The 25739-nt window shown below is 45.7% G+C and overlaps 2 protein-coding genes across 2 annotated transcripts in view; both read right to left on the bottom strand.

The window, feature by feature from the left end:
• Window positions 1-356: 356 nt before the first annotated feature.
• Window positions 357-5022, bottom strand: DLX1 (distal-less homeobox 1). The gene is made up of 3 exons (XM_054829336.1): window positions 3068-5022; window positions 2354-2553; window positions 357-2027 (listed from the first exon to the last, which is right to left on the bottom strand). Exons 1-3 carry the CDS (start codon window positions 3378-3380, stop codon window positions 1773-1775), a joined length of 768 nt encoding a protein of 255 aa, XP_054685311.1. The 5' UTR covers window positions 3381-5022; the 3' UTR covers window positions 357-1772.
• A 140-nt stretch (window positions 5023-5162) lies between these two features.
• METAP1D (methionyl aminopeptidase type 1D, mitochondrial) overlaps window positions 5163-25739 on the bottom strand; it is a 52498-nt gene continuing 31921 nt past the window's right edge. Inside the window, exons 4-10 of the mRNA XM_054829416.1 lie at window positions 22779-22927; window positions 22065-22107; window positions 18118-18281; window positions 9351-9448; window positions 8608-8655; window positions 7615-7693; window positions 5163-7481 (exon numbers count right to left, since the gene is read on the bottom strand). Of these exons, the coding sequence (XP_054685391.1) occupies window positions 7403-7481; window positions 7615-7693; window positions 8608-8655; window positions 9351-9448; window positions 18118-18281; window positions 22065-22107; window positions 22779-22927 (660 nt within the window). The 3' untranslated portion in view covers window positions 5163-7402. The remainder of the gene's footprint in view (window positions 7482-7614; window positions 7694-8607; window positions 8656-9350; window positions 9449-18117; window positions 18282-22064; window positions 22108-22778; window positions 22928-25739) is intronic.

Here is a 25739-nt window from a genome sequence, read left to right as displayed (position 1 = left end):
CCGGGGCGGCAACTGGACGGCCCCGCCGCCGAGGGGATGCGCCGTCCTGGCTGTCGGGGCGGGGGCCGGGGCTGTGGCGGCCCGCCCGCATCCCCTCCCGGCTCGGGAGCTGCTCCCGGGTTCCCTCCGGCCCCGAGCCGCCCCTCCGCGGAGCGTCCCGCGGCCCTTCGCGACGTCCGCCGCCGCCGGCCCGAGCCGGGCCGGGCCCACCCGGGAACAGGCTGCCCCCCTGCTCCGGCGCACTCCCGCCTCGCCTCTCGCTTAGGACGACCGCCGACCCGCCGCAGAGCGCGGAGCTTGGCCCGGGGCTCGCTCCCGGCCGCGCTACGAGACAGGGAGCACGCGTGTCTCTTTTTCCAAACCATAATTTTACTGTCTCAAAGAAACTTTATAACTTATGTACAAAGATTTGTGTGTTTTGTTTTTTTCTTTTCTTTCCTTCCCCAGATACAAAGCAATAAGTTAACATTCTCAATATAAAACTAAACTTTGACATATAGAACACTAAACACAGCCGAGCTCAGTTTATCACATCTTTCGAGTTTCACAAGTAAAATGTCAAGATCTCAGTACACAAAGCATCATGTTTTACAGCCACACGAAACAGAACGGAAATAATAATAATAATAATAATTAAAAAAGGCTAAATCTGTGCAACATGTTTACAGAACAATAATAATAATTAAGAATAAAATATGTACAGCGAGTAGCTCCTGCACGTCGGTTTGTGCATTTCGACTTCGGGCCGGCTTGCCGCGGGGAAGCCTCGCCGGGGCTGCGCGGAGCTGCGCGGGTGCGCCCGCCCGCCCGGCGGGTCCCCCCCCGCCGCCGCCGCCCTCGGGGCTCTCGATCCGTCCTCCGCGCCTTGCTTCACCTCAGCAAAAGCGCTCGGCAGCTGCTGCGATTCCACTTCAGAGTACCAAACAATGTGCATTTATTTCCTTTGTTGAATACGCGAGAAATGCAAATCTTTCGGACCAAACCTCTCCACACCAGCGAAGTATAAAAGTTATTGTAAAAGTTAAAAATCGCATCCTTCTCTTGTGGTGATTTATTTTGGGGGGAGGAGGCCGGGGCCGGGGGACCGTGTGTGGTTTTGTGTAAAGTAAACTGTGCGTCCGAACAGTGCACTCAGCAAGCCGGATTGTCCGTCTGTTTCTAGCACTCTCATAGTGGTAATTTAAGTCAATAAATATAACCCCTGTCTTCCCCTTTTAACAACAACAAAAAATATACAGATGAGTAGTGAAAGGTACAGAAAATGTCGAGGGAAAGAAGCTCTGGAAATCGTACAGCTTCCTTCCCCCTTGCAATTGAAGAGACCGTCAGATCGGGGTAGTAAATAAATGACCTACATTTCAACAGACACAGACAGACAGACAGGACAGAGGAGAGGGTTTCCCCCCCCCCAAACATCTTTTTCTGATTGTCCCAGAAAGCCGCGGCCGGCGCTCGCTCTGCTCCCAGGCTGTTGTGCGGTGCTCGGGGCCGCTCCGTCAGCTGTCAGCGGTGGGAACCGGCCCGCATCACATCTGTGCTCTCCTGCACCGAGCTACAGTGCAGCGTCCTAATGGCTGGATGGGCAAGAGACCTCCTGTTTGTTTGTTTGCTTGGGTTTCTTTTGTGGTTTTTTTTTTTCCTCTCTCTTTCCCCCTCTTTTTTTTTTCCTTTTTTTCCCCTTTCCTTTTATTTTACTTAATTTTTTTCCCCGTAATAATTTTAATTCTTTTAGGGACCGATAGTGCTTGCGGTAGGGGAAAATGTGTTTATAATCACATCAGCTGCGGCTGCTGCATAGCTTCTTGGTGGGCCGAAGGATACCACGACGTGTAGCTGGGGATGTAGGTGCCCGGGGTCCCCGACGAGGCCTTACCGGAGGCAGAGGTGGTATTCCACACCGGTGGCACCGGTGGCGAGCTGCCCGAGAGAGCCCTGCCGTTGGTTAAGGCGCTGCTCTCCAGGGCGGCCCCTCCTTGCTTCATCAGCTTCTTGAATTTGGAGCGTTTGTTCTGAAACCAAATCTTCACCTGCAAACGGGAACGGGACGGGACTCAGCATCCCTCGGTACGGTCCATCATCCCCCTCCCTCCGAAATCCGACGGACCTCCGCACCCGGCGGCCCCCCCAACTTCTCCCCCTTATCCTCTCGTGGCTGCTATGCCCTTTGCCATTTTGTGATGCCAAATCACCGGGCAAGACCCCCCCCGCCCGCCCCGCCGCGGAGGCGCAGCGCCGGGCCGGGCCCCGTTGCCTGCGGTTGAGACTCGTCTGCATCACGCGTGGGGTCTGCCACGCCGGCTGTGGGGACGGGGAGAGGACATGGGGAGAGAGACCTGCTCAGTCGGAGCTGTACCTGGGTCTGGGTGAGTCCCAGAGATGCTGCGAGCTCGGCTCTTTCGGGGAGAGCCAGGTACTGAGTTTGCTGAAACCTCCTGTTCAAAGCCTGCAGCTGCAAACTGGAATAAATAGTCCTGGGTTTGCGGATTTTTTTCCCTTTCCCATTAAAGCGAACTTCCCCTCCTTCTACCACAGTGCTTTTCTCCGATTCGGCCCCTACAAACCACAAACGATGCAGAATAAATAATAATAATAGCAGCAATAGTAATAATAGCAGTAACGGCAATAGCAGCAGCAATAGTAACAATAACAGCAACAACATCAACAATAACAATAATGAGGAGGAAGAAAAGTGAAGCTCGAGTAACGCTAACAAAGGCTCGGGCGATTATGGCAGCCCAGGCTTCTTCCCAGAGAAAGTTTGCTATTTTTACAGGCTGCAGTTTAGGTTTAATTACCCTTAATTGCATACATTGTTTATAGTGCTACGCAATAAATAATTACGAAGACTAATACGTGCACATCTGGGTTGATTTCTTTTCCAGCCGGGCATTGTGTGCTCTGTGTACTGCTCCCCTGTGATCCTCAGCCTCTCCTGACTAATATTTTGTAATTTAATTTAATTTTTCCCCCCCGATAGATTTTTTTTTTTTTAATACAAGCACCCTCCCTCCCTCCTTGCCTTCCCTCCCCCCCCTCCCCCCCCCTCCCCAAAGCCGAGTGCACCTACCTGTCTCCTCTAACCGGGTCTGAGTCAGGCTGGAGCTGTTGGGGTAGGACTGCACTGAACTGATGTAGGGGTTGGTCGAGTGGCTGCTGACCGAGTTCACATAGGGGTAGCCCAGCGGTCGGGAGAAGGACGAAGCTGTGCTGTACGAGCTGTCAGGCTGAGAGTGGCCCGCGGAGTGTAAACAGTGCATGGAATAGTGTCCGTGGGACATGGGAGAAGGAGACATTTGCTGGCTGGGCGGCCCAAACTCCATAAAGACAGCCTTCCCTGAGACGGGGCTATTTAGACTCTCTGGCATGGTAGTCATGGTCATTTCTTGTCGCTTGGTCTGTGTGTGTGTTCTCTCTTCAGCTTGCCTTTTTGGGGTCTGTTGTGTTTCTCAGGACAGGAAAGAACCCAATTTAAGCGGAACAGGGTTTTTCACTTTCCATTCATAAGAAAATGGAGTTTGTCTCTTTGAAAAGTCTAAGCATGATGCTGTAGATCTACACAAACTCGCCTAAAAGCTTTGACTCAGCCAAGTCTATGAATATTCATGAGGTGGCGGAGCTGATTGGTCCGCCGTCTTGCATAATCGCTTTGGATTGGTCCAAGGCGCTCGGGGCTCGCCCGGACCCCGGTGAGCGCGGAGAGCCGGACTGGCAGCGCCGCGCGTCCCCGAGCGCCGGCCGCACGCCCCGACGGCACCGCTCGGCGGCCTCCGCCCCGCTCCGCCGGCTGCCCGGAACCGCTCCACGGGCGGCCCCCGGCCCGCCGCTCCCATCGCGGGTCGCCCGCCCGCTCTCGCCGCCGGCGACGGAGAGCGCCGACCCGCAGCTCGGCAGAAGGCAGTGCATCTCCCTCCGCCCTTCTCCTCCGCCCCTCGCCGCGCGGAGGGGACGGCAGCCGTGATCCGCCGTCCCGGCCGGGCTGCCGGGGTGCTCGGCCCTCGCTCCGGCAGACGGCGGCGGGACCCGGAGACAAAACGGGCGGTCCCCCCCTGCGCGGCCGCAGGGGCTCTCCGCTCCGGCCCGCGGGTCCCAGCGCGGCCCGCACCTTCCGGAGCGCGTCGCCCGGTTATTGCCGTTATTGTTCTTACAAGGGAAAAATAAACCCCAAAAGCCAACGAAACAAAAATCGCCATGAATGGGTCAAACGGCGCATTTGAGCTTAAAATGAAAACTTCCGCGTGCGTGAGCGGTAAATGAGGTGGGACTTGGGAGATCCTCCCCAGAAAGCCCACGATGAATCCCAAATTACTTTGTTAGATAATTAGAAAGTGTTGATAATTATTTCTTTCATAATTCAGCGGTGTGACTGTAACAGGAAAATGATCTTGTGAAAGTTCACACGTGCAGATGTATTAGTTACTGATTCATTTGATTAAATGCTAGTCTCAAGTGCTCTGATCCACAGCTGAAGGCGGCCCCATTAGCATAACACTGATGTTTAATTTTCATACGCATAATTAGCCATATATTTAACACTAATAGCAACATGCAGCCTTTCAGCATTAAACAGCCTGGGATTTGATCTGGCCTGGGCTGAACTTTCCCGGTTACACCTAGGCTGTCTAGGGTGCGCAGTTATCACGGCACCACATCTATGTAATCAAGCACATTTTGGCAAAGGGAGAACACCAATAAAAGTGAACATTCAAAACAAATCGCGGCGCTGATGTCGTTAGAGGTATTAGCGCCGACCTGTCTTCCCCCGCCGCCGCCGGCGGGCACTGCCGGCAGCGGGGCTGGGGCACCCCCGGCAGCGCCCGCACGGTGTTCAGGCTCCGCCGGGCAGCGACGGTCCTTGAAGCAACCGGCTAATGACTGTGCGAAGCTGACAAGACCGAGCCCCTCTGCTCCTGGTCTTTTTTTTTTTTTTTTTCATTAGTGGATCTGTCGGTTTTAATTGCCCATTTCCTAACGCCTCTTTTACTTCCTCACCCCTCCTTTTTTTGTTTTGTTTTGTTTTGTTTTGCTCGCGATGCGCAAAGTTCATTTTCACAAAATCGCAGCGGCTTGGCGCGGGAAGGGGCAGTGGCGGTGTGACCCACACGGACTCCTCCGGCAGCCGGCTCTGCCCCCCCTGGCGATGTAAGTGACCACCCGAGGCGGGTCTGCGCGTTTGTCCGAGGAGGGGACGGGGCGCCTCGGTAGCTCCGGCACCTTCGCCAGCCTCGAGCCCGGCGGCTGCGGGGAGGGAAGGCTGCTCCGTGCTCGCCGGGTCTGCCGCCACCTCCTCCGGTCAGCCGGGCGCAGGCAGTCCCGGGGCAAACCACAGTCCCGCCGGCCCCGCCAAAACGCCGCGGACTGGACGGCGCGGCTCTGCTCGCACCCGTCCTCCGGAGCAGGGCCGCCGCCGGCCCTCCGTGCAACGCCCGCCCCGGGCAGCGCGGCTTCGACCGGCGCGGAGGGGCCGCGGCCTCCCCGACCCCGCGGGGGCGATCGCCCCGTCGGGTCTCTCATCGTGCTTGCCCCGCCAGATCGCCTGCGTGAAGGGCTTGTGCGAGGCGTTGGCTGTCCCCTCACAGCCGAGGCACCTCTTTAGTCTCGTTCATAATTAGGATTACAAACGTGCGCCATCAACACCAGCACCTGGCCGCCACCGCTCCGCAGCGGCCGGTAAAACCCGCAGTCCCATCAGAGTTACCGGGGGGGGACTTCACAGCAAACAGCGACTACCAGCAGCCCCCTTACACCGGGCTGCGGGGGCATTCCCTGCTCCGGGCTGTCCCGTTCCCGCCTCACCCCACGCCGCGGTAAGCGCGGGACGGGACGCGGAGGGGCAGGGGATGGGGAGAAGCCGTTCTCTGCTCCCATCTCTCGCGCTTAGCACCTGCGGTGCCATCCAGGGGCTCCCGGCGCTGCCAAGCCGCCTGGGACCCCCAGCTGCCCTCAGCGCCCCTCGGAGGGGGCAGCGCGGTGTTGGGAAACAAAATATATCCCCCCCCTCCGGGCGGTGCCGGGTGTCCCTCGCCTCCCGCGGCCGCAGCGCTCTGATTAACCTCTGTGCATTTGTAAACTTGTTGGCTGCATCGTTTGTTTTAAGGCCTTCCAAGCTCGTCTAGGGGAGGACAGAGCTGAGCGGCTGCCGCACGGTATCAGCCGTGTTCTGGGGGGGGGTTCTGCTCTTTGAAAAGATGCTGTTAGAAACTACTCAAGCTGACAGCTCGCTGTACTTGAGTGAAAACAAACAGCAGAGTAAACCTGTAAGAAAGTAGCTTACTTCTGCCCTGAACCATTGAGGGAGCCGGTGCTGGGCAGCCCCGGTCGCCTGCAAGCGCAACCGGCCAGCCCTCGGCACAGGACCGCATCTGTCTACAATTAAGGGCAAGTTATTTGTACCAAAACCGCACCGCTGCTGCCGCGGGTCTGGGACACTTCTGGATGTCACTTGCTTATCTCCAAGGCTACCCCGCATTTCACAGGACCGGGTCCTGCTTTGGTAGCCTCCAAGTACCAAGGCCAGGCACGTCCGGCCCGATGGAGCGGTCAGCAACCGGCTAATTGCAAATCAAAGCCTCCACCCGGGCAGGCCCGGGACGGGACCGCAGCCAGCGCGGGGCATGAGGACCATCAGCTCCAAACTCCGGGCAGGAGCCGGGGCTCATCCTCCAGACCACAAACTCCGCCGTTTCTGTTAAACGCTTAAATTGCAAAGTGCCTCTCCCTTAACTAACGTGGGCACCGCAGAGCGGTGATTACCCCAAACCGGCTAATTCTTCAAGGAGGGCAATTATTGATCTCGAGATAAGCGCGCTTCGCATCTCATTTTTAATCACTTTTTGTGCTGTGCAAAGAGAAATTAGTAGAGGCAGGAAGGAGGAGAGCTGCTGCCTTGGCTGCGGGGGAAGAGGCTGCTGCCTCTGCCTGCCACCCTCGGGAAACTTTTTTCCATCCTAGCAGAAGTTACAGCCTGGGAAACAGCACTGTGCTAATCGCAGTGAAGACAAATTGACTCTATAGCTCAGCTCTAAAGAGAAAATACTACGTTCCTCTGTCTTCTCAGCTGCACTCAGGCCATATCATCCGACACGTGTTTGTCCCACATAGGATTTGGAAGCGAGAGGACCCACTCTCTGCCCCTCACCCCAAATAACCCAAACTCTTTGCACTTGCAGGCTGTGCATGCCTGCTTCCAAGGTCACAAACAAGCCAAGGGACTTTTATTAAATACTCACCAGGTGACACACAAGAAAGAACGATGTCCAGAGCCAACCCCTCAAGCTGCTTTTTCTGTCCCCTGCAGCAACTTATGCAGCACCCACTCCCCACAGAAATTACAGAAACCTCTCTGTCCCGAGTGAAACTGGAAATCCCAGAAGCACAGCGAGTTCCTCCGCTCCCTGCTCCATCTTTAGGCTTCTTCCACCAGTTTAGAGAGGATTTCTGCTCCCTCTGAAGTAATCACAATGGTATGTTCAAACTGTGCTGATCTGAAATGCACATTTAGCAGTTATTAGAGGGCAAACACGTCCACTGCTCCTGTAAAACTCACCCTTTTTTTTTCCCCAGCTGTCAGTGATCAGTTCCAAGGCTTAGAAAAGATCATAAAATAAAATCAGGCACCTTTTATTGTCTACAGAAATTGCAGTCCATTTATCCTTCAGAATCTTAAATTCGGGGGATCCTTCCATTATTATTGGCTCTGCAACAAGAAAAACAATGTATTCTAAAGTTAGTTGCACTCCCGTGCAGACTGTGAAGCAAGCAAGAAAGGGGGGGGGGGGGGGCTGTCCCAGCAGGTAGCTCCCCTTCTGCACAGGTCCCGTTCTCCCTGGGCTGGCACTCTCTCGCAACACTAAAAAGTGAACTAAAGAGGAAGATGAAATATCAAGGTAGGAAGTTGCCCATTCCTCTTTTGTAAAAGCGGGGAATTTTAATCAAGCTTTAATTAAGTCCCCGTGGATAATAACCAAAGCACCAACCACACTTACAAACAGCAGATAGTTTTAAATATTTGAATTTTTTTAAACAGGCTTAAAATGTTCATTAAATCAGCAAAACAACAATTTTCTTATTTCCCTCTAATTGCCGCGCCGTTTAGCCACACAGTGAGAAAGAGGGCTTTTCCCCCACCAGCTCTCCATGATTGGTATTTAGCACGTTCAGTCTGCGGGCGAGGCTGTGACTGGTTATCGGCGCTGCAGTCCCCAAACCCAAACAGCAGCTCTGGCAGGCAGCAAATGACACAAGAGCCACCAGGCAGCTCGCTGGTAAACCAACGCTTCGGGGACACAATCGCACCCTTCTCATCCTCCACAGCCCAAGTGTGCCGGCTGAGTCTCCGCCTTGACAAAAATAGGCGTCAAATATGTCAGTTAGTAAGATTTATAATAAACATTTCATTTTCTAAATCTTAGCATTTGGAAGCTATTTCACCCAATTGGTTACTTAATGCTTTTTTTTAAAATGATATTTTAATTTGCTTCCTAAGGGGTCAGTGTCGCTGACATCCCCATATCTGCATGGATACTTCTACACCCCAATAAAGAAACGGTACGGATCTGGGCTGCTCCATCTGTGCTTCTTTAAAGAAAACCAGAGCAGAGAGTTACTAACCTATTGTGAATGCCATTCCTTCTTCCATTAACAAATCACTGTCATTGGCTACAAAAGAAAATAAAAACGCGGTTATGGCTGTTGGGGAGGGTTTTTGTGGGGGTTTTTTGGGTGGTGGTGGTTTTGTTTGTTTGTTCGTTTTGTAAACGCCACCAGCACTTGGCCTCAGCCCCTTTGGGCTGGCAGGTACGGATGCACGCCAGCCCCCGCTATGAACTCAGCACCCGCCTAAAGCGATCCCACCCCGGCCGCAGCGGGACCACCCCGACGGCAGCTCCTTCCAGGCCGGGTCCGGGGACTTTAACGTTTCAGCGGCGATTTTTCTTTGTCCCGTGACAAACTTTGCCGGCGCGGTTCGTGCGCGGGCGGGATGCGGGGGTGCAGGGATACGGGGATGCGGAGGTACGGGAGTTCGGAAACGCGGCACACGGCGGCTGCCGCCCGGAGCGGGACGGGGGAGGCGGCCCGCGGGGCCGAGCTGCCCCGACGACTCCGTTAAACGAGCGACCTGTCCTCAAAAATACCCGCGCAACTCTCACAAAGAGAGGCCGGGGCTGTTCGCCGGGACCGCCAGCGTGGAAACCCCTCCCCGGCACCCCCCGCCGGGACCGGCAGCGTGCGTGGGTGCGGAGGGCTCTGCTCGTTTTACCCTCCCTCCCCAGGAATCATTTCATCGCCGGCGGCGGAGCGAGCGGCGGGGGGGGAGGGGGGGGGGCCGGGTCCTGCCGGCGGGGCCCGCTTACCGTAGTGCCACACCTCGGGGTGCCCGTGGAAGTACGACCCGATGCCGTGGCCGACGAAGGAGGGGCAGACCTGGAAGCCGCCCCGCCGCGCCACGAAGCTGCGGGGGCAAAGAGGACACCGTGAGGGAGTACACCCCGACCACCACCTCCACTAGCCGGCCCCGGCCCCTGCCACGGCATTGGTACCGGCAGCGGCATCACCCGGCTCCCGCAAGCTCTCATCCCCGCCCCAGTGCTCGGTGACCACTTTGTGCCCGCTCTGAAACACAGCAGCCATCGGAGCTAGCAGCAGTGAGCCATTGTTAGGTTTCAGAGTTAACATGCCGGCCAACAGAGGCTGGTCGCTCCTGTGCCTGCCCTACTGTCTAAGCAAAAGGGCAACCTTTTCCACAAGCACACTGGGAAGTCATTTTAAGATGGGACAGCTAAATGGCAGCCAAGTCACACAGCCGAGGCCCCAGCACACCACCAAACCGCAGCCCTTGCCGACTCCTCCCGAGCTGCAGAGCCCATGCTGGGTCACGTACTCACTGCCTGCAGCAAGCTTTCTGCACAAGAAGAGGGTCCTGCTGCCAATGGGGAGAGTTAAGAGCCCTACTGGTTCCCTTTTGGAATACTGCAAACATTCAGTACCAAAATGTACTGCAATTCCAGCAAATCTGTTCATGCTAATTAACAACATATTTCTAATGGGCCCATCCCCACCATAGCAAAACCAAATCATAACAATTATGGCATTTCAGTTCTGCCTGAGAGATCTGTCCTGTCCTTCATGCCTGCCTCAGGGAGGAGCGTCTCTGAGAGCTGCCTGCAGGAACACATCCCGGCACTGATCCCTACCCATGTTGGGAAAGCAAAGTCCTATCCTGATCCCTAAAAACCAGAAGAGCTGGAGAAATGCAGAGTGTCCTCTGGCTGCTGAGCCTGCAGGCTTCACTCTCAGGTTCTGCTCTTACTCAAGCAGTGGTAGAGAGAAGAGTTGGGGCAGCTCAGCCAGGAGGGCTGCCCACATCCAAAACAGAAATCTGTGATTTGCAATTACCTAGAGGTGGATTAGAAGTGACAAGGAAGCTATCCCTGTCCCTGTGTATCATCCCCACACTATTTCTAAAAGCAAACAGGAGCAAGACAGGAAGGCACTTAGCCTGAACATATTTTGCCTACAACAGTAAAAGCTTCATTTGTTTTAAATCAAGGTAGGTAGTTAAAAACTTCAGCTTTACTTATATTTACCTCCTAACAAATACTTTCTCAGAGTTTGACTGCAGGTGTAAAAGCAGGAAAGTTAAGAAACTCAAATAAAGCTGTAAACTCTCACAGAAATCAAAGCATGTTAAACTCCATAGGGAGGCCCTTATTCAGGTGCAAAATGGCCTCAGCTTGCTGTACGTGGTAATCCCTTTGCACATCAGGCTTCACAGCCCCTGCAGTGCTGGCTCCAGCGCCCGTGAGTCACTGTCCCAGAATTTAATGCCACTGCAACTGAGGGACATGGTGCTGCCACCATGGCAAAAAGGCAGTGAGAGGAGGAGAGCTGGGTCAATGGTTAATAATGCTGCAGTGTTCAGACCTTAAGAGCACATTTTAACTGGATTTGTATATTAGCTTTTACCTACCCATTGCCCTGATACAAAGATCAATCACATTTCTTTCATTAACTCTGGAGAAGAATGACAATTTCAAGTTTAGCTGTCCCCAAACTCCTAAGTACTGGTAAAGAGAGTTACTGATAAGGCTAGAAGTTGGGCTTCATTTGGCTGTATTCAAAGTCCAGGCTTTTACCTTACACATCATTTACGTGGGAAAAAAAATCATGAAGGTTTATACAGTGAAAGTCCTAGGAGAGATGGAAAAGACTTTCTCCCCTGCCTTCCTATCATGTCACCCACATCTGGGTCAGGGACTCAGCCTGCTAGCTAGGACAATGCTAAAGGCCAAGGAAGAAGCACAGGGAACAGTGAGGAGCTAGAAAGCCAGATTACACAGAAACATACACAAAATGAAATGGAAGATCTCTGGTGACCAAGCCCAGAGCAATGTGGATAATGATTCCTATACGGGGAAGCGATTCTCTGAAGAGAGAGAAGTCATCCATGCAACATGTGTTAAGCTTTTCTTTCACCTTCTTCTGCAAGTCTTTTTGGAAAAGCATAAACAAACCCACTGACTATCAGCTTTGCTGATGTCCTTACATGGCAATCCTGACCCCTGAAAGAGCAGAGTCATTTTTTTTTTGAGATGTTTTGCAATTATTACAGGATTTTCCCCAAAAAAAGTCCATCTTCTGTAGCAAGACAGAAAGCTTTTTTTCTGTGCAGGTATTCTTCTGAGCACCATGGCTACATACTCTCCTGGGAGCAGGGGAAGCTCTCGCCCCAGCACTCAGCTGGTGCCGAGGAAGGTGGCAGTAGCAGCTGCGTGCTGAGCACCAGGGTGCTGGGGCACACAGAAGGCAGTGTTAAGACAGTATCCCCTCCTCATGCAGTGAAAGAAGGGGTTCTTGTGCATTTCAATGGCAAATTCTGCCACTTTCTTGCCAAACAGCTTGAGAACAACTCTGTTGGCATCAGTACTTGAGTGGTTACTGTCTGTGATCAAAATAGGGAATCTTGGAGCTCACGGGGCTTTGACATCTGCACTGACAGACACCCGTGCCCCCCTCCTAACCACTTAATAATGTCTACATACAGAGCCTGGGTATTCTTTACATAAAATGTAACATGGTCTACGAACCTGAAGTGATACAGAGAAAACCTGTGGAGAAAATAAGCTGCAGGTATGAAACTCAATCTGGCTTTAGTATTTGCATGTGCTTCAGATGCACCTTATGGGGCATTTCACTCCACAACTACTAGCTTTACTTTAGAGTACTTCCAAAATCCTAGTGAGCTCTTACATCCTTGTGGAGTTACAGTAAAACATCCAGCTTTCATAAAAAACAAAGTTACTAACTCCAGCTACAACTTGCAAAGGTAATCCTGTAAACGTACATGTAGGCTGTAAAAAATGCTGGCAGAAGGACTTTGAAACAGCTCTGAGAAGAGTGAATTGAACTGTTGATCTTGGTCAGCCTCTCTGGCCTCCAGGACTCCCAGTCTGTGAAATCTGGTTAAAAATCAGGATGTCATGGAGTAGAGCATTTTTGCCCAAGTTTACCATTTGCTGCTGACAGCAGCACAACATTTTGGTCTCGCTGTCTCATTGCCCGGCTCAGGATCTGTCAGCAGTGGCCTTTCTTGCCAGCCTTCCCTGGAAGAGGCAACCTTACAAGATTGCAGCCCAGCTCTATGTACTGCTCCTTGCAGACAGGCAGTATACGATCACGCAGCCGGAGGAGCCTTGATTCCAAGTGGAAAGCAGTGAAGGCGGGAGGCAGGAGTTGGCACGGCTGAGCTGGGCTGCCTGGCACCCACCGTGGGAAAGGAGAGCAGCACCGCTGGGTGGATGTGCCAGTCTACCAGTTGCCCTCGGCCGTGGGGCATGCCCCAGCCAAATTGCTTCCAGAGAGAAGGCTAGGGCAGCAAAGCCACGCTGCACCGACAACATGAAAGAAAAAAGAAAAAAAAAACGTTCTTCAGAATAATCATTGTTAAAAATATTCATCGTCAGTATTTATCATCACACATTTTATTCTTCAAGCCATGTTGCATGCTTGGGCAGAGGTGAATTGGGCAGGATTAAAAGCATAATAATTTAATGAGCCCAGTACTTGATTTTATCTTTTGCTGTCATGTGTTCCAGTCCAGTGGCTGTGGAGTCAAGAGTACCTGCAGTGCTGCTCCTCTTTTGCTGACAGCAAAGCCAGGCAAAGCATCTAGCATCCAGATGGACCGGCAGCAGCTGAGCTGGTAAAGGAACATCACCGAGGGCCAGGCTGTCCCCCTAAACACATAGGCAGAGCCTCTCATATGGTGGTATCATGCTTCCAGGAGTGGACAGAGACAGGAGAGTTGGGTGTCAGTTCCCTCCTGGGCATCCTCTTCCCATGTTGCCAGACAACAGCTAATTCTCCAAAAGGAGGGATGAGTGTGGAGACGTGCATTGCTGTCCTGCCAGCAGCCCAACAGGGGAATTGCCACAAAGCAGCAACAGGCAGGACTGACTACAAAGCTCTCCCTGACGCTCTGGAGCCTCCCCTGAAAGGAGTTCTTGGGCGAATGGGATAAATCCCTCCTGCTAAGAAGCTGAAAAGCAGGTTGAAAGAATTTCCTTAGGGGGCTGGCCCAGTGCAGATAACCTCCAGGAGTGTCTATGGGATAACAGGCATCCCAGCTCCAGAGGAAAAAACCATCCATTCAGTCTTAGGACTGGAACTCCTTTTTTTTTTTTTTTTTGTGGGGGAAAACTCCCAAACACCTCAAAATCTGCATTTTCTTTTCTTTTTACCACATGTTGTCACTTTTTGCTCAAGGCAGGTCTGGTCCAGTATTCCAAGCCCTCAGCCAAGAAAGAAAGTGAAACAAATCCCATTTTCAGCACTGACAGCAACCGCCTCTCTGTGCTCTTGGTGGCACAAGGGAAGAATTCACTGATGGCACAGACTGCTTCGCTCCCCAGGCTGAACATCCTGGTGAACAGATTCCCAGCTAGGAATGCTTCCCCCATGGTGTCAGGTTCTCTCCCCAGGGATGAAACTTTACCAGCAGTGGTCTTGCAGAGCAGCATGACATAAATGGCTGAAGTTGCTAAACAAATCTATCTTATACTTCTGGGTAGTGAACATGTTTGGGAAACACTGAAAGCAGCAACAGACCTATGGTAATTGTTTTCTTACTTAGGGATCTGTATCAATGCATCTTTTTTTTTTATTAATTAGAAGTAATCACATTTTTCTTAGATATATTGTTAGCAAAATGATTACTGAATGGCATGTTTGTTTGGTTTTTTTTTAATTCTTGAAAACAGCATCAGCCTAAACTAGGTTTGCTCGTGATAAAAATATTAATTTTGAAGAGTACCATATTATCTAATTTAAGAAATTACAAAATTCTAGTGGGAAAATATTAAAGTATTTTTCTCTTAAATAGTAATCGTAGATTGAGGGAATGCACAAGTTCAGGGATTCCCTATAATGACAATAAATGTTGAGGTATAATTAGTAATATTTTTGAAAGCCAACAATTGTTTTTTTGAAAGAAAGGTACATTTTAGTTTCAAACTGGAACACAAATTACTGTATTTTTCTTACAATAGTGCTGAACTTTTATTTGAGGTTCTCTGTTTCTGAAAGCAGACATGATGGATTGAAATAAAAGATAATTTATTGCAATGCTTACTTTCAAGTGCAGAGAGAAGCAGTGTAATTGTAATTTACACTAGCTGTCAAGGAAAATCTATCACAGATGACATTAAAATGACTTATTTTGCCTGAGCCACTTATTGTTTAAATGTGCATAATCTGATAGAAACAGATTTTTTTTTAAATCTGCTTTATATTGTTCTAAATTAATATCAAAACATATACTTATGAGTTAAACATTTTAAACCATTTATTAATACTTTCGTCACTACTATATTTTCCTAGGAGTTGGAAATCGGTTTAACAATATCACGTTTATGCTTTTTAGCTCTCTACACTCACAACACTTCCACGTACCTAAGCTCACTATCTAAAAAGTAGATTTCAAACTAGATTTGTTTCTATCTGAAAGAAAAATGTCAGAAACGGTAGAAGAAAATGGAACATAGGGCCCAATTCTGTTTCCACTGGGGCTGACCGACAGTTTTGCTACCACCTTCAATAAGAACAGGTTAGCAAAGATTCAAATTTTTCTAAGCAAAGTAACTCATGAATCCATGCAATCTCTTAATTGCAACTTGTAGCTGATGGCAGAAGGAACTGCTATCCATGAAATACTGTGTCAGCTATCGAGCTTCCATAACAAAGATTGTATTAGAATACTGAATGCAAACTTACCTCTGTGATATAATTATTCCCAAACCTACCATAAAAAGGAAATATTCTGACTATTTGTGCCTAAGATACGTTCTGCATATCACTTGAGCACCTTTATAGAAATACTGATGAAGGAAGCCTAGACACATTTCCATTCTGATGGGCCTAAATGTTTTCAGCTTGCAGGTGCTTGTTCTCAGGTATTTATGATATCTAACTCTCCTGAAACTTAAGATTTTGATGTATGTATTCTATATGTCTGTCTGAATGCAAATGTCAAACGACGAATAACCAAAACCACACAGCTTCACCAAACCAAGGCGATCTTTCAGCAGAGGCAGCATTAAAGTAGTTCTAAACAAATCAGCACATTTAAATTGTCTACATGAAAAAATCTTGAGAAATAAAGTTAATGACCTGCTATTTCATATGTAGTTTTGAACAGCTACTAGCTTTGATTAATCTGCTTTTCAAAGGGGGCGCTGACTATATATTTACACTTTGCAAGTAAACTGACCTCCATACCAACACAGCAAAAATCCAATGTCACATTCAATTCTGTTCTTTTTCTTTCTTTTCTTTCTTTTTTTTTTTTTTTAATACAGCTAGAATTAATGTAGTGAATCTGTAATGAAATGCATTATCCTGCATGGAGATTTATCAGATTTTCCAATTGAATGCCATGCTTTGCTAGCACTAGCTGGAGTTCACCTGCATGTTGGTGTGGCGTGTGGCTCTTTTTTGTAAAGAGTTAAGTTGAACACAAAAAAAGGGAACAAAGGTCAGCACCCAGCCGCCACTTGAATGTGAGATTTTTCTTTTTATTCCCCTTGATGTATACTAGGCTCTGTGTTATTAGTCTTAATGATGGAAAATTGTAGTGTTGATACAAATCTTTTTTTCAAAGTAGTAGGCGGGAGCTCCATTTGTTAGTAAGTTTTTTTGTGACTAAAAGCCACGGACAGTACATTTATGTAGCAGTAAAAGGCCTAGATGCTCTTTCCATAGCAGAGCTAATTATTCCTACTGTGACCTTACTGATCTACCCTGTTCCTAGTACATCTCATCTGCACGCCTGTTCCTCTGTGTAGATGGTGTCAGAGAATATGAAAAACCCTATAATGAAACCATTTTCATGATGGAGAAAGGCTACTGGAGTTGCACTTGCTACAAAGAGGCTCAATTATATGAGTAATTGTGATAATTTTCTACATTCATAGCCTTCAATGGGGAAAAAAGAATGAGAGCCACAAAGGAAAATTACTTTAACAAGAAAGTACAGAGAGTAAAAATGGAAGAAGAGACAAAAAGGGGGAAAAAAATAACCAGAAAAAAAGTTTAAAAAATAGATCTGGAGGGAGGAATAGCAAGACAGGGAGAACAACAGAAATGCTCAAAAAGCCTATGTGCAGCTGTGTTGCACAATTAAATTGAATTTTTTTTCTGCAGTTGATGAATGTGACTACTGCAAATGTGCCTCTGTAGTTAGCTATCATTTGTTGTTCCGTGACAGGAAAAGGATAATTACCTCTCAGAGAGAATCAAAGGCTGACATGCCCTTTAGACACAGCCATGAATGCAGAGCTCGATAGAATGCTTGAATAAGAATCCAGTGTTCTGTGCCCCCTTCTACTCAAGAATAAATTTTGTTAAAATGCAAGAGCACCACCAGTAAATTTGTTGAACCCTAGGTGTTCAAAAATATGAGGTGCATCTATCGACTCATCCCATTTGCAAAAATAAAACTACATTTTGAATTCACTTCTATTATATTCATGGACAGTAAGATAGTGAGATATGCATTAAATTTCTTTTCCCAGTAGGGGTCTGATTCAACATTTCCTATGAAAGAACAGAAAGACACTATCCTTTTTCTCCAGGCTAGTTAGCCTATAATTTAAAACTGTCAAAAACACAATTTTATACAAAGTCTTCAATAAAAGCTTCTCAGATATAACCCAAAGAGGTTTTACTAAAGTTTGATTCAGACTCTGTTACAATATTTTTAAAGCTATAAATACATCTAACTGATATTTTGCTGTTCTCTTTTTTCCTTAAAGTATTTGAAGATTTACGAAGAAAAAAAAAAGCAACATCCTTTCAAGGTGACTAAGCCTTGCAGCTTTTAAGTAATCAGAATGTATTCAATAGCATGTTGGGACCATTAATAGTCCAGAAAAGTATTGCTTAATGAAATGTATACAATATATGTCTATTTTTTTTGGCAAACATTTTAAAATAATCCATAGGTACCTTCAAAAAACTAAGCCTTACTTTTATTCAAAATCACCAGCAGAAGAAGAGTCATGACTGCGTTTATGTGAAGGCAAGAAGAGATGCAAAATAGGGAAAAATCTCTGAATGTGAGCTCTTTTTTCCCTGTGACGTTAGCATGCACTGCTCTTTGTAAGATCAGAAGCTCTCGAGTTAAATATTTTTGTTCTTTTTAAACAAAGAGACTTATTTATGTTGACTAATTCCTTTGTAGCATTTGTTACTGCAATACAACGAAAAGCATGGTTTCTAACCTTCTTACATCGTTAGACAGATGTGGTGTAGTTTCACACACAAATAAAAAATAAACAAAGCCCCACCGCAAATTACATCTGTTAATTCAAATCTACCTTATGAATATCTTTGACTTTCTCTACAGATATCTTTGCTGACCGTAGCGTAATTCACTTAAAAAAAAAAAAAAAAACAACCCTCTCTTGCCCAAGGAACAACATTATAGCTTGGCAGTTCACATACTGATATCAGACTGAAATGATGGTTTTGAATCATAAAACATGTCATCAGCTTTATACCAAACCACCAATAACCTTTGTCCCACTTGCCAGCCCTCCCTTTACTTGTCAATATAAGGCTTACCTGATTGTGTTTCCAATTACAGAGAAGGGAGCCCCTGGTCTGCAAGCTGCAATTGCTTCATCTCTACATTTCCTGGCAACCTCCACTAACTTTTGACCAGATTTATCCACATTGCCCACCAAAAAGGTTTCAGAAGTGTCACCATGGTAGCCATTGTAATACACCTAAATATATGCAGAAATGTAAAGACATTTTCTCATTTTGCATCCAGAAACAGATCATCTCCTTAATTAAATCCATTCTTTCTAGGAATGAGCTATATTTTGCAACAGACAGACCACAGGTAAGCTGTATTTGCAAGAATGAGACTGGAAAAGCAAAACATTGCAGAGAGAAAAAACAAAAGCGTGAAAGACTGCAAGGTGCACAAGGGTTGCCAATTAAAAATTCAAGAAATGCAAAAGTTGTGCATCTTTGCCCAGCAGTGCACCAGATGGTGACATTGCTCAGCTACAGGACAGGAGGCTAGCTGGGCTGCATGCGAGAAGATGGGTTGGGGCTGTGCATGGGCTGAAGGGAGCCTTGGAGGCCCTTGGGTGCCCACCTGCCCTGGCTGCCCACCCCTGGGGCCAGGGACCTGCTTGCACCCCACAGGGGTAGGGCATCAAGCCCTGGTGCTGGCCGTGGGCACTGGAAGACCCATCGGGGGCTTGCAGGGAGACCCGTACCTCCGCAGCTGGCATCCCCTGGTGAGGGGCTGAAGTGATGCTGTGCACAGCTGGGTGAGAGATGTACCCTGCTGCCAGCACCCAGAGGGAGCCCCATGGAAAGCATGGGCCAAATCCACCATCCGCTGCTGTACGTTTTCTTTAATCTCACTTTTAAACTACAATGGGGATTAATTTTGGATTTTATTTCTGATTTCCAGAGATGAATTTTGAAAGCGAATAAACATACCATTCTGGCATCACAAGGTTTCGTGTGCTGAAAACATGGCACCCCATTGAATTAATTATGTACCTTTTTTTTTTTTTTTTGACATTTTATAGGTTTTAAATCTCAGTTCTCCAGAAACTCTCTGCCAGGCACAGGAAACCCTGGCTCTGCACTACAGAGCTCTGCAACACCCCATTAAAATGGGGTTTGCAGCTCTGCAGTATGGCAGACAGGTACATGATTGTAAGACCAAGCCAAATTTCCCTCCAGAAAGACAAATTATAATGGTGCATGGTTTTGATCTTCTAAAACATTTTTTTCTCCCCCCGAACAGTGGGTAACTATCCTTCTAGGGCTAATAACTCACCAAGCTCGAAGCACTGAACTTTTGCCACTGGTGAGCTATTTGTGAAAGACAGACTCACGTTCTTTCTGGTCCATTCCAAACTAAAAAAAAACCCAAACCCAACAACCAACCGAAAAACAAAACCAAACCTGGCTACAAACATTTTATCCCAAGACCAGGTTTGTGTTTGGGCCAAGATGTGAATAAAATGCAGGCAGTTAGGAGCAAGGGGTGTTTTAAAAAAAGGTGAGTGCCAGCAAGGGTCCAATCATGTTGCCACGACTCCGGTGGAGAGCGGCTGCGATCCCTGGCTCTACACCTTCTGCCAGTCCAGGCTGCCACTAAATCTATTTTTTTATAATTTAATGCTCGTTGGGCAGGTTTTAATCTAGCTAGTTCATATTTAAACTGAACTAGTTCATTTTTAGCTCTAGCAAGTACAACACACGAAATCCCAGCATTAAACATCATCATCCTGGAAAAGCAAATACAGATTTAAAACACAGGAGAGTTTAAAAATAATAATATTTACTGCAGCCCATCAACTGGAATTACATATTTTTGACATTAATAAGCTACAACCACAGCAACTGTAACACACTAATTTCTTAAAAGTCAATGAAAGAACCAAGTTGTAAGAAACGTTAACCTGGTAATGGCAGGCTGAAAATTGCACTATGCTCAGGATTCAGTGATGGATAATGCTTTTGTTTCTACACTAAAATATATTTTAAAGGCTACATGATTCAGACCAATAAAATTTGTATTTCATTTATGAAATTCTACCATCTTAATCATGCAAAATTTTTTCCAAATAATTTATACAGTGTATATATATAAATATTATACTTAATAACTAGAATGTTAATCATTTTATAGAACCTGCACACAATTATAAACAATTTGTTGTGAAATATTTACTTTGATTTTTATTTTGTCCACCTGTGAAATGTCCCAGTTTTGCTTATGAAAGATAAGCTAAAATATAATTAGCAATGCTGCAAAGTAATATTTTTTCCTCAGATGTTTTATAACCGAGCAATTATCAAACACAGCACAGTTCAGTTTTAAATGACAAAAATATCTTTACAACATTAATCTGCAATTCCCATCCTCGCAGGAATCTTCACATTCACAGAAACTTCAAGATTTATTTTATTTTATGAGGATAAACAGAAAACAAATAAAAATATATCTTGAAAAACAACACTTACATTTAGTCAGATATTGTTTGTAAAGCAGAGTGGACAAAAATACGCACACCACATTAATATAAAAACGTTCAGTTTAGTTTATCATGGAAAGTATCTGTGATATGAACCTACACTTTTTTGTAATCTAAGGAGTCATTATTATCCTGACAGATAAAACCAACAAACAAAAAAACTAAAATACAAAGAAACCAGATGTTAAATCCTTTGCTGTTGCAAACAGATTTAGTCTAGTAAAATGAGCAGAACTACATCAGTTCACTAAAGTAAAAATTTAGGCCAAAAATATACCTTAAAGATGACACATCACACTGATATCACTTGATAGTCAGAATTCTACATTGGAAAATATGGAGATAGGGAAGAATTTAGTAAAATTGCAAAAAACCCAACAAACCCAGTTCTGGATCACACATGAGTAACACCATGGGAAAAAGGTCACTGACACTAATTTTAATAGAAAAAATATTTTAGGAAGTTTGAACTTCATGCTCAGAAGTAGGTCTGCTGGAGATTTCTTTGCTTCTGCCAGTATGAAATTTGGGCCCATGGAAAACAGTATCAAGTTACCAAGAGTTTCTTTAATGATTAAAAAAGATTCCTTATGAGATGTTACTACCTTGTGTGTGACATATTATTGCAAAATAATGGTGGGATTCAAAAGATGTCTGTGTTCATATTAGAAATAAACTGCGCTTTGGGAAAATAAAAACATGCACAGTAAAAAGAAAAAAAAAGCTTCTGCAAGAGATGAATAATTTTTTTCATAAATGAAACACAAATTAGGTTTCCAGTTTCTGTACTTTTTTGCTCCTAAGAAAATCCAGCTGGTGTTTATTTAAATAGCTATAATTGACCATTCTCTGGAAATACTAAGTCACGGTTATATCACACTATTTCTGTTTCTCCGCAAAAGGTTCAGGGCTTTTATACCAGAAATGGAACACAACACTACCTTCGGGGATTTTAATAAATGTAGGGAACACTGCTAGCAAAAGAGTTGCTGTCCAAATAGACTGACATACACAGGCCAATGTAGCCTCTAATGACAGAGTAAGATAATGACAGGCCCCACTCAAAATCAGCAGGAAGAGGAAGATCAATCTTGGCAGAGTGAAGGAAAAATGCTGGCTTTCTTCATGTTAGCTCATCTCATACATATCTATCTTCAGCTGCTGCCCAGTACTGTGGTGCTCTGCATTAACTACACAGTGGATCAATAACAATTACACCTTCTCAAAAACATGACACATAGCAGGATTGGGTTGACATTTCACTTAGGCCAACATTGATCTCAGTGCATCTGATTCCAGTCCTAAATTCAAGTCAGGCCTGGGTCTAGCTGGAATAAACACACAGTTAAAAACAAAAAAGGAAACCAGCTGCTTGTGGCTTGGCTCAGAAGTAAACAGCACATCCATCTGTGCATCCCCCATCTCCAATCCACTATTCTTCCTGTTGCTACTAGTGATTCTAAAGTTGATCAAAGACTATTTTTTATATGAATTACTCACTGTGACATCAATGTTGATAATATCTCCATCCTGAAGAGGTCGACTGAAACATAAACAGAAAAAAAAAAAATGGTGACAGACAGTTCCCAACAAAGGAAATATAAGAATAAACACCTAATGACACATACATAAAAAATCAGGGGGTAGGTATTTCATGCTGGAGGAAGGCAGAGGCAAACAGAATAACCATTTTTAATGTTCAGCTCTCACTACTTAGAGAACAAGTGTAGCTGAATATAAAATGAGAAACAACTACCAGAAAAACATATCAACACCTGAAAAATCTACCATTATATTTATTCTTTTTTTCTCAATAGGGTTCATATTTTACTTTGTGAGTAGCTGAATGTATTGCAAATAAAAAAAAAAAACCACCACATAAATTCAAATCTATTTCTTCCTTACCCTATACTTATTTTGCTGGAGGAAAAAAAAATAAAAATCAGACTGTACTGATTTTTTCTCCACACACTAAACTCTAAAGGCATTATGCTATTTTTTAAAAGTATCTGGACAAACAGGATATTTGTTTTCTACTTCACATACATTTCTATAACATCTATCAGCATTGTGTGGTAACGTGATATGCATCTGCAATAGGTTTACATATGACATTTAGTTAAGCTGAAGTATGTTCAATATTAAACACAATTTATTAATTCCAGTTTAACATTTTCATTCCTGGTGGTAAAATGTATATTATTGGGGAAATACCTGTCAGGAATACCATGACATACCACGTTGTTTACAGAAGTACAAACGGATTTTGGAAAACCTCCATAGCCCAGAGGTGAAGGATAGGCATTCTGTCTGATTATTTCATGATGAACAATGGAATCTATTTCTTCAGTTGTCATGCCAACCTAAAATATCAAACATAACATCCTGTTAAAAAAGCAAAGATAGTTTCTCATACTCACCGAATGTGATTGCAGCCAAGCGTTTCAATGAAATCTTGGATGTTTCGAATACCTTGTTTTGATACAAAACACTAAACTGTCTGATACACTTTCTTGATATACTGGACCTTTATTTTAAAGGGAAAAAGGTTTTGAATAAAGCATGGAGTAGAAACAAGCACTCAAAGGTTCCTAGAAAACCTAAAATACTGCCTACTTCCTTTCCGTTCTTTTTTCCACATTTGCTTTCTCAGAGACACCAATTTTCCATGGCATTTTGTTTCAGTAGCTGCTATAGAAATGTCTGGTTTCAACGCTTTCAGTCCTTCGAAACACAGCATTAGTTTCCCTTTTTATTAAAAAAAAAAAAAAAAAAAAAGATCTTAATTCTTGCAACTGCCCAGTACATTTATCATAATGTACTTGTGCATTTTATGGAATTGTTTTCCAAGTATTCTTTAATTTTATAAAATACTTAAATATTTGGCTTTGTATCTTGAGGATATTTTATTTAAAGTTACCATAGCCTGGATGATCACAATGAATCTACAAGCATTTATCCATGATTTTTAGAAATCTTCATTTTTATGCTTGGCATTTTCTAGATTCATCTGTTTCGCATGATTTTACATATTAAAAAAACCCCTCTCATAAATCATTCAGCCATTTCTGAGTATCCATGGAGTGGAAAACGTACACGCTTAAAATAACATTCTTCTCGCTTTCTTTTGGATCGACTCTGTGTCTGGAATGGTTAGAGCTGAAATTTGAAATTTGGTAGGGAAACCTCCCTCATTGAGAAGAAGTGCCTTTGAGGGTTCCTCTGCAAATTGATTTTGATTTGAATGAGTTTTGAGCCTTTGAAAATCATACTTCGTACACATACACTACAGTGGCTGTGATTTTGGAGGACTTTTTAGTAACACGTGGAATATAGGCAGGCTGTGGCGCTGGAGGCATACTTATCCATATATTGAAATATTCAGTGATCACGCACAGTGAATACAGCGGAGTGCACTTGTGTACTATGTTGAGGATAAAATCAGGTCTATTTGCATCTTGTTCAGCATGAAAACGTGGTTGGGCAGATGAGGAGCGATGAACCCACTCAAGACCAGGATTTGGGGTTACTGTGCAACCCCCCTGCTTTGCAGTAGTCATTGCAGCCCCGGTGTGCTGTCTGTATTGGATACTGCAGCCATTGGTTCTGGATAACTACAGGTTTGTCGCTACTGCCTTCACTCACCCATCTATCATCTTCAGCCCATAGACAATCTGAACTGCTATGTACCAGATTGGGTGCTGTCTGCTGCTGCTCTTCTGAAGGAATTTGACGTGGCTTTTGGACACTCAGCAAACAGATCTGTGCTTTCTGCATGGCAGGCTTACACACCAAAAAGTTCTCCTTTTAACACTATCCGCTTTACTTTTAAAAGAAGAGCTTTGCTAGCTGGACAATGTTGGGGATGCACCTACTGTGCACCTCATCTCTTATTTGGGATGGGGCAATCTGATGGTATCTAACAAAATACTTCCGTGTCACAGAATTTGCTGCTTTATTCCCAAATCTTTAAGCTCAAACCCAGGAAATGCTATCATATATAATACCATATTGTGGTTTTAAGTCCCACAGGCAGTAAATGGTAATATCAAACCCAGGCTCAGCCCAAACTTTGTCCTTCTGCATCCATGCATCATAATGCACCTTTGTTATACTGGGGGTAGTTACTGCTATTAGTGAAAGCACAGGCGAGAGCTGGTTTGGAGGGCTGTGTGGAAGATGGGTTCAGGAAGACAACAGGAACAGGTGGAGGGATGGGGCTCTTCAGATAAAATATGAATGTAGAGTTTACCTTATGAAAATAGCCTAAAAGAGCTCGGTTTGTTTAGTCTGGTGCACTGAAAGCTGTAATAGCTCTATTACTGTGTGAAGGGGACAGACTCAAGGAAAGGCAGGAAGCTGTTTAAATTAAAGAGCAGTGCTGGCACAAGAACAAATGGATATAAACTGGCCACGTGCAGTGTCAGGCTGGAAAGGAGAAGATGCTCCTTGTTGATGAGGGAGAGTTTTGGAGCATCCTCCCAGTCTTGGCCAAACATTTATAGGTGTAAAAGGGAGCTCGCCCCTTGTCTGCGGCTGACCAGGGCAGTGGTCTCGGCACTGCAACTCCAAGTGCCACCTCCTTCCCAGTCCCGCAGCTCATGGGCATGCAATTCTTACCTTATTCACTTTTCCCCAAAATGTTCATTACATATATGTAGCATTTTGATATTACGTATGACTTGGCACATACTATGAACTGCATCATAAGCTACGCTGTGCTGCGTATATATATATTTTGCATATAACAACCACCAAAGATTATTAGTGAAAAACCACTCTCATTCATAACCCACACTGCACCCTGACCCTTCAGAAACATGTATATGCCCTTAACTTTACATGAGTAAGTTTTACTGTACTGAGAAATAATTGCACGCAAAGAAGTTGAACATGCACGAGCATATGTAAGATTAAAGCTTCAGGCAGTTTTGTTATTGGCCACCCCAGCTCTAGAAGTAAACCTCTGGGAAAGTGTGATGATAGCTGAAAGAAAAACGCACAGTACACTGATAACTTTTTCCCCTTTTAAGTCAATGGCATTGACCTATGGTCCCCATCTATCTCTGCATCTCATAGCTACTCAACCCATTTTACGCTATCCAGTATGCTATTACATGAAATACCAAGGCAAGGCTAAAAAAGCACTCCTTCATCTGCAAAAACCTGCTAGAA

Source organism: Grus americana, chromosome 6 (assembly GCF_028858705.1).
Source record: "Grus americana isolate bGruAme1 chromosome 6, bGruAme1.mat, whole genome shotgun sequence".
In the NCBI taxonomy this organism is placed as follows: domain Eukaryota; kingdom Metazoa; phylum Chordata; class Aves; order Gruiformes; family Gruidae; genus Grus; species Grus americana.
The sequence above is the reverse complement of the archived record's forward strand: the minus strand, read 5'-3'. Positions and strand labels throughout refer to the sequence as shown.

Bases quoted from the DNA above. Each gene is read 5' to 3' on its own strand.
- DLX1 (XM_054829336.1), bottom strand. From the start codon at position 3,380: ATGACCATGACTACCATGCCAGAGAGTCTAAATAGCCCCGTCTCAGGG. The intron at 2,554-3,067 runs GTAGGTGCACTC...TGTGGTTTGTAG, and splicing joins GACCCGGTTAGAGGAGACAG to GGGCCGAATCGGAGAAAAGC. The intron at 2,028-2,353 runs GTACAGCTCCGA...TCCCGTTTGCAG, and splicing joins TGGGACTCACCCAGACCCAG to GTGAAGATTTGGTTTCAGAA.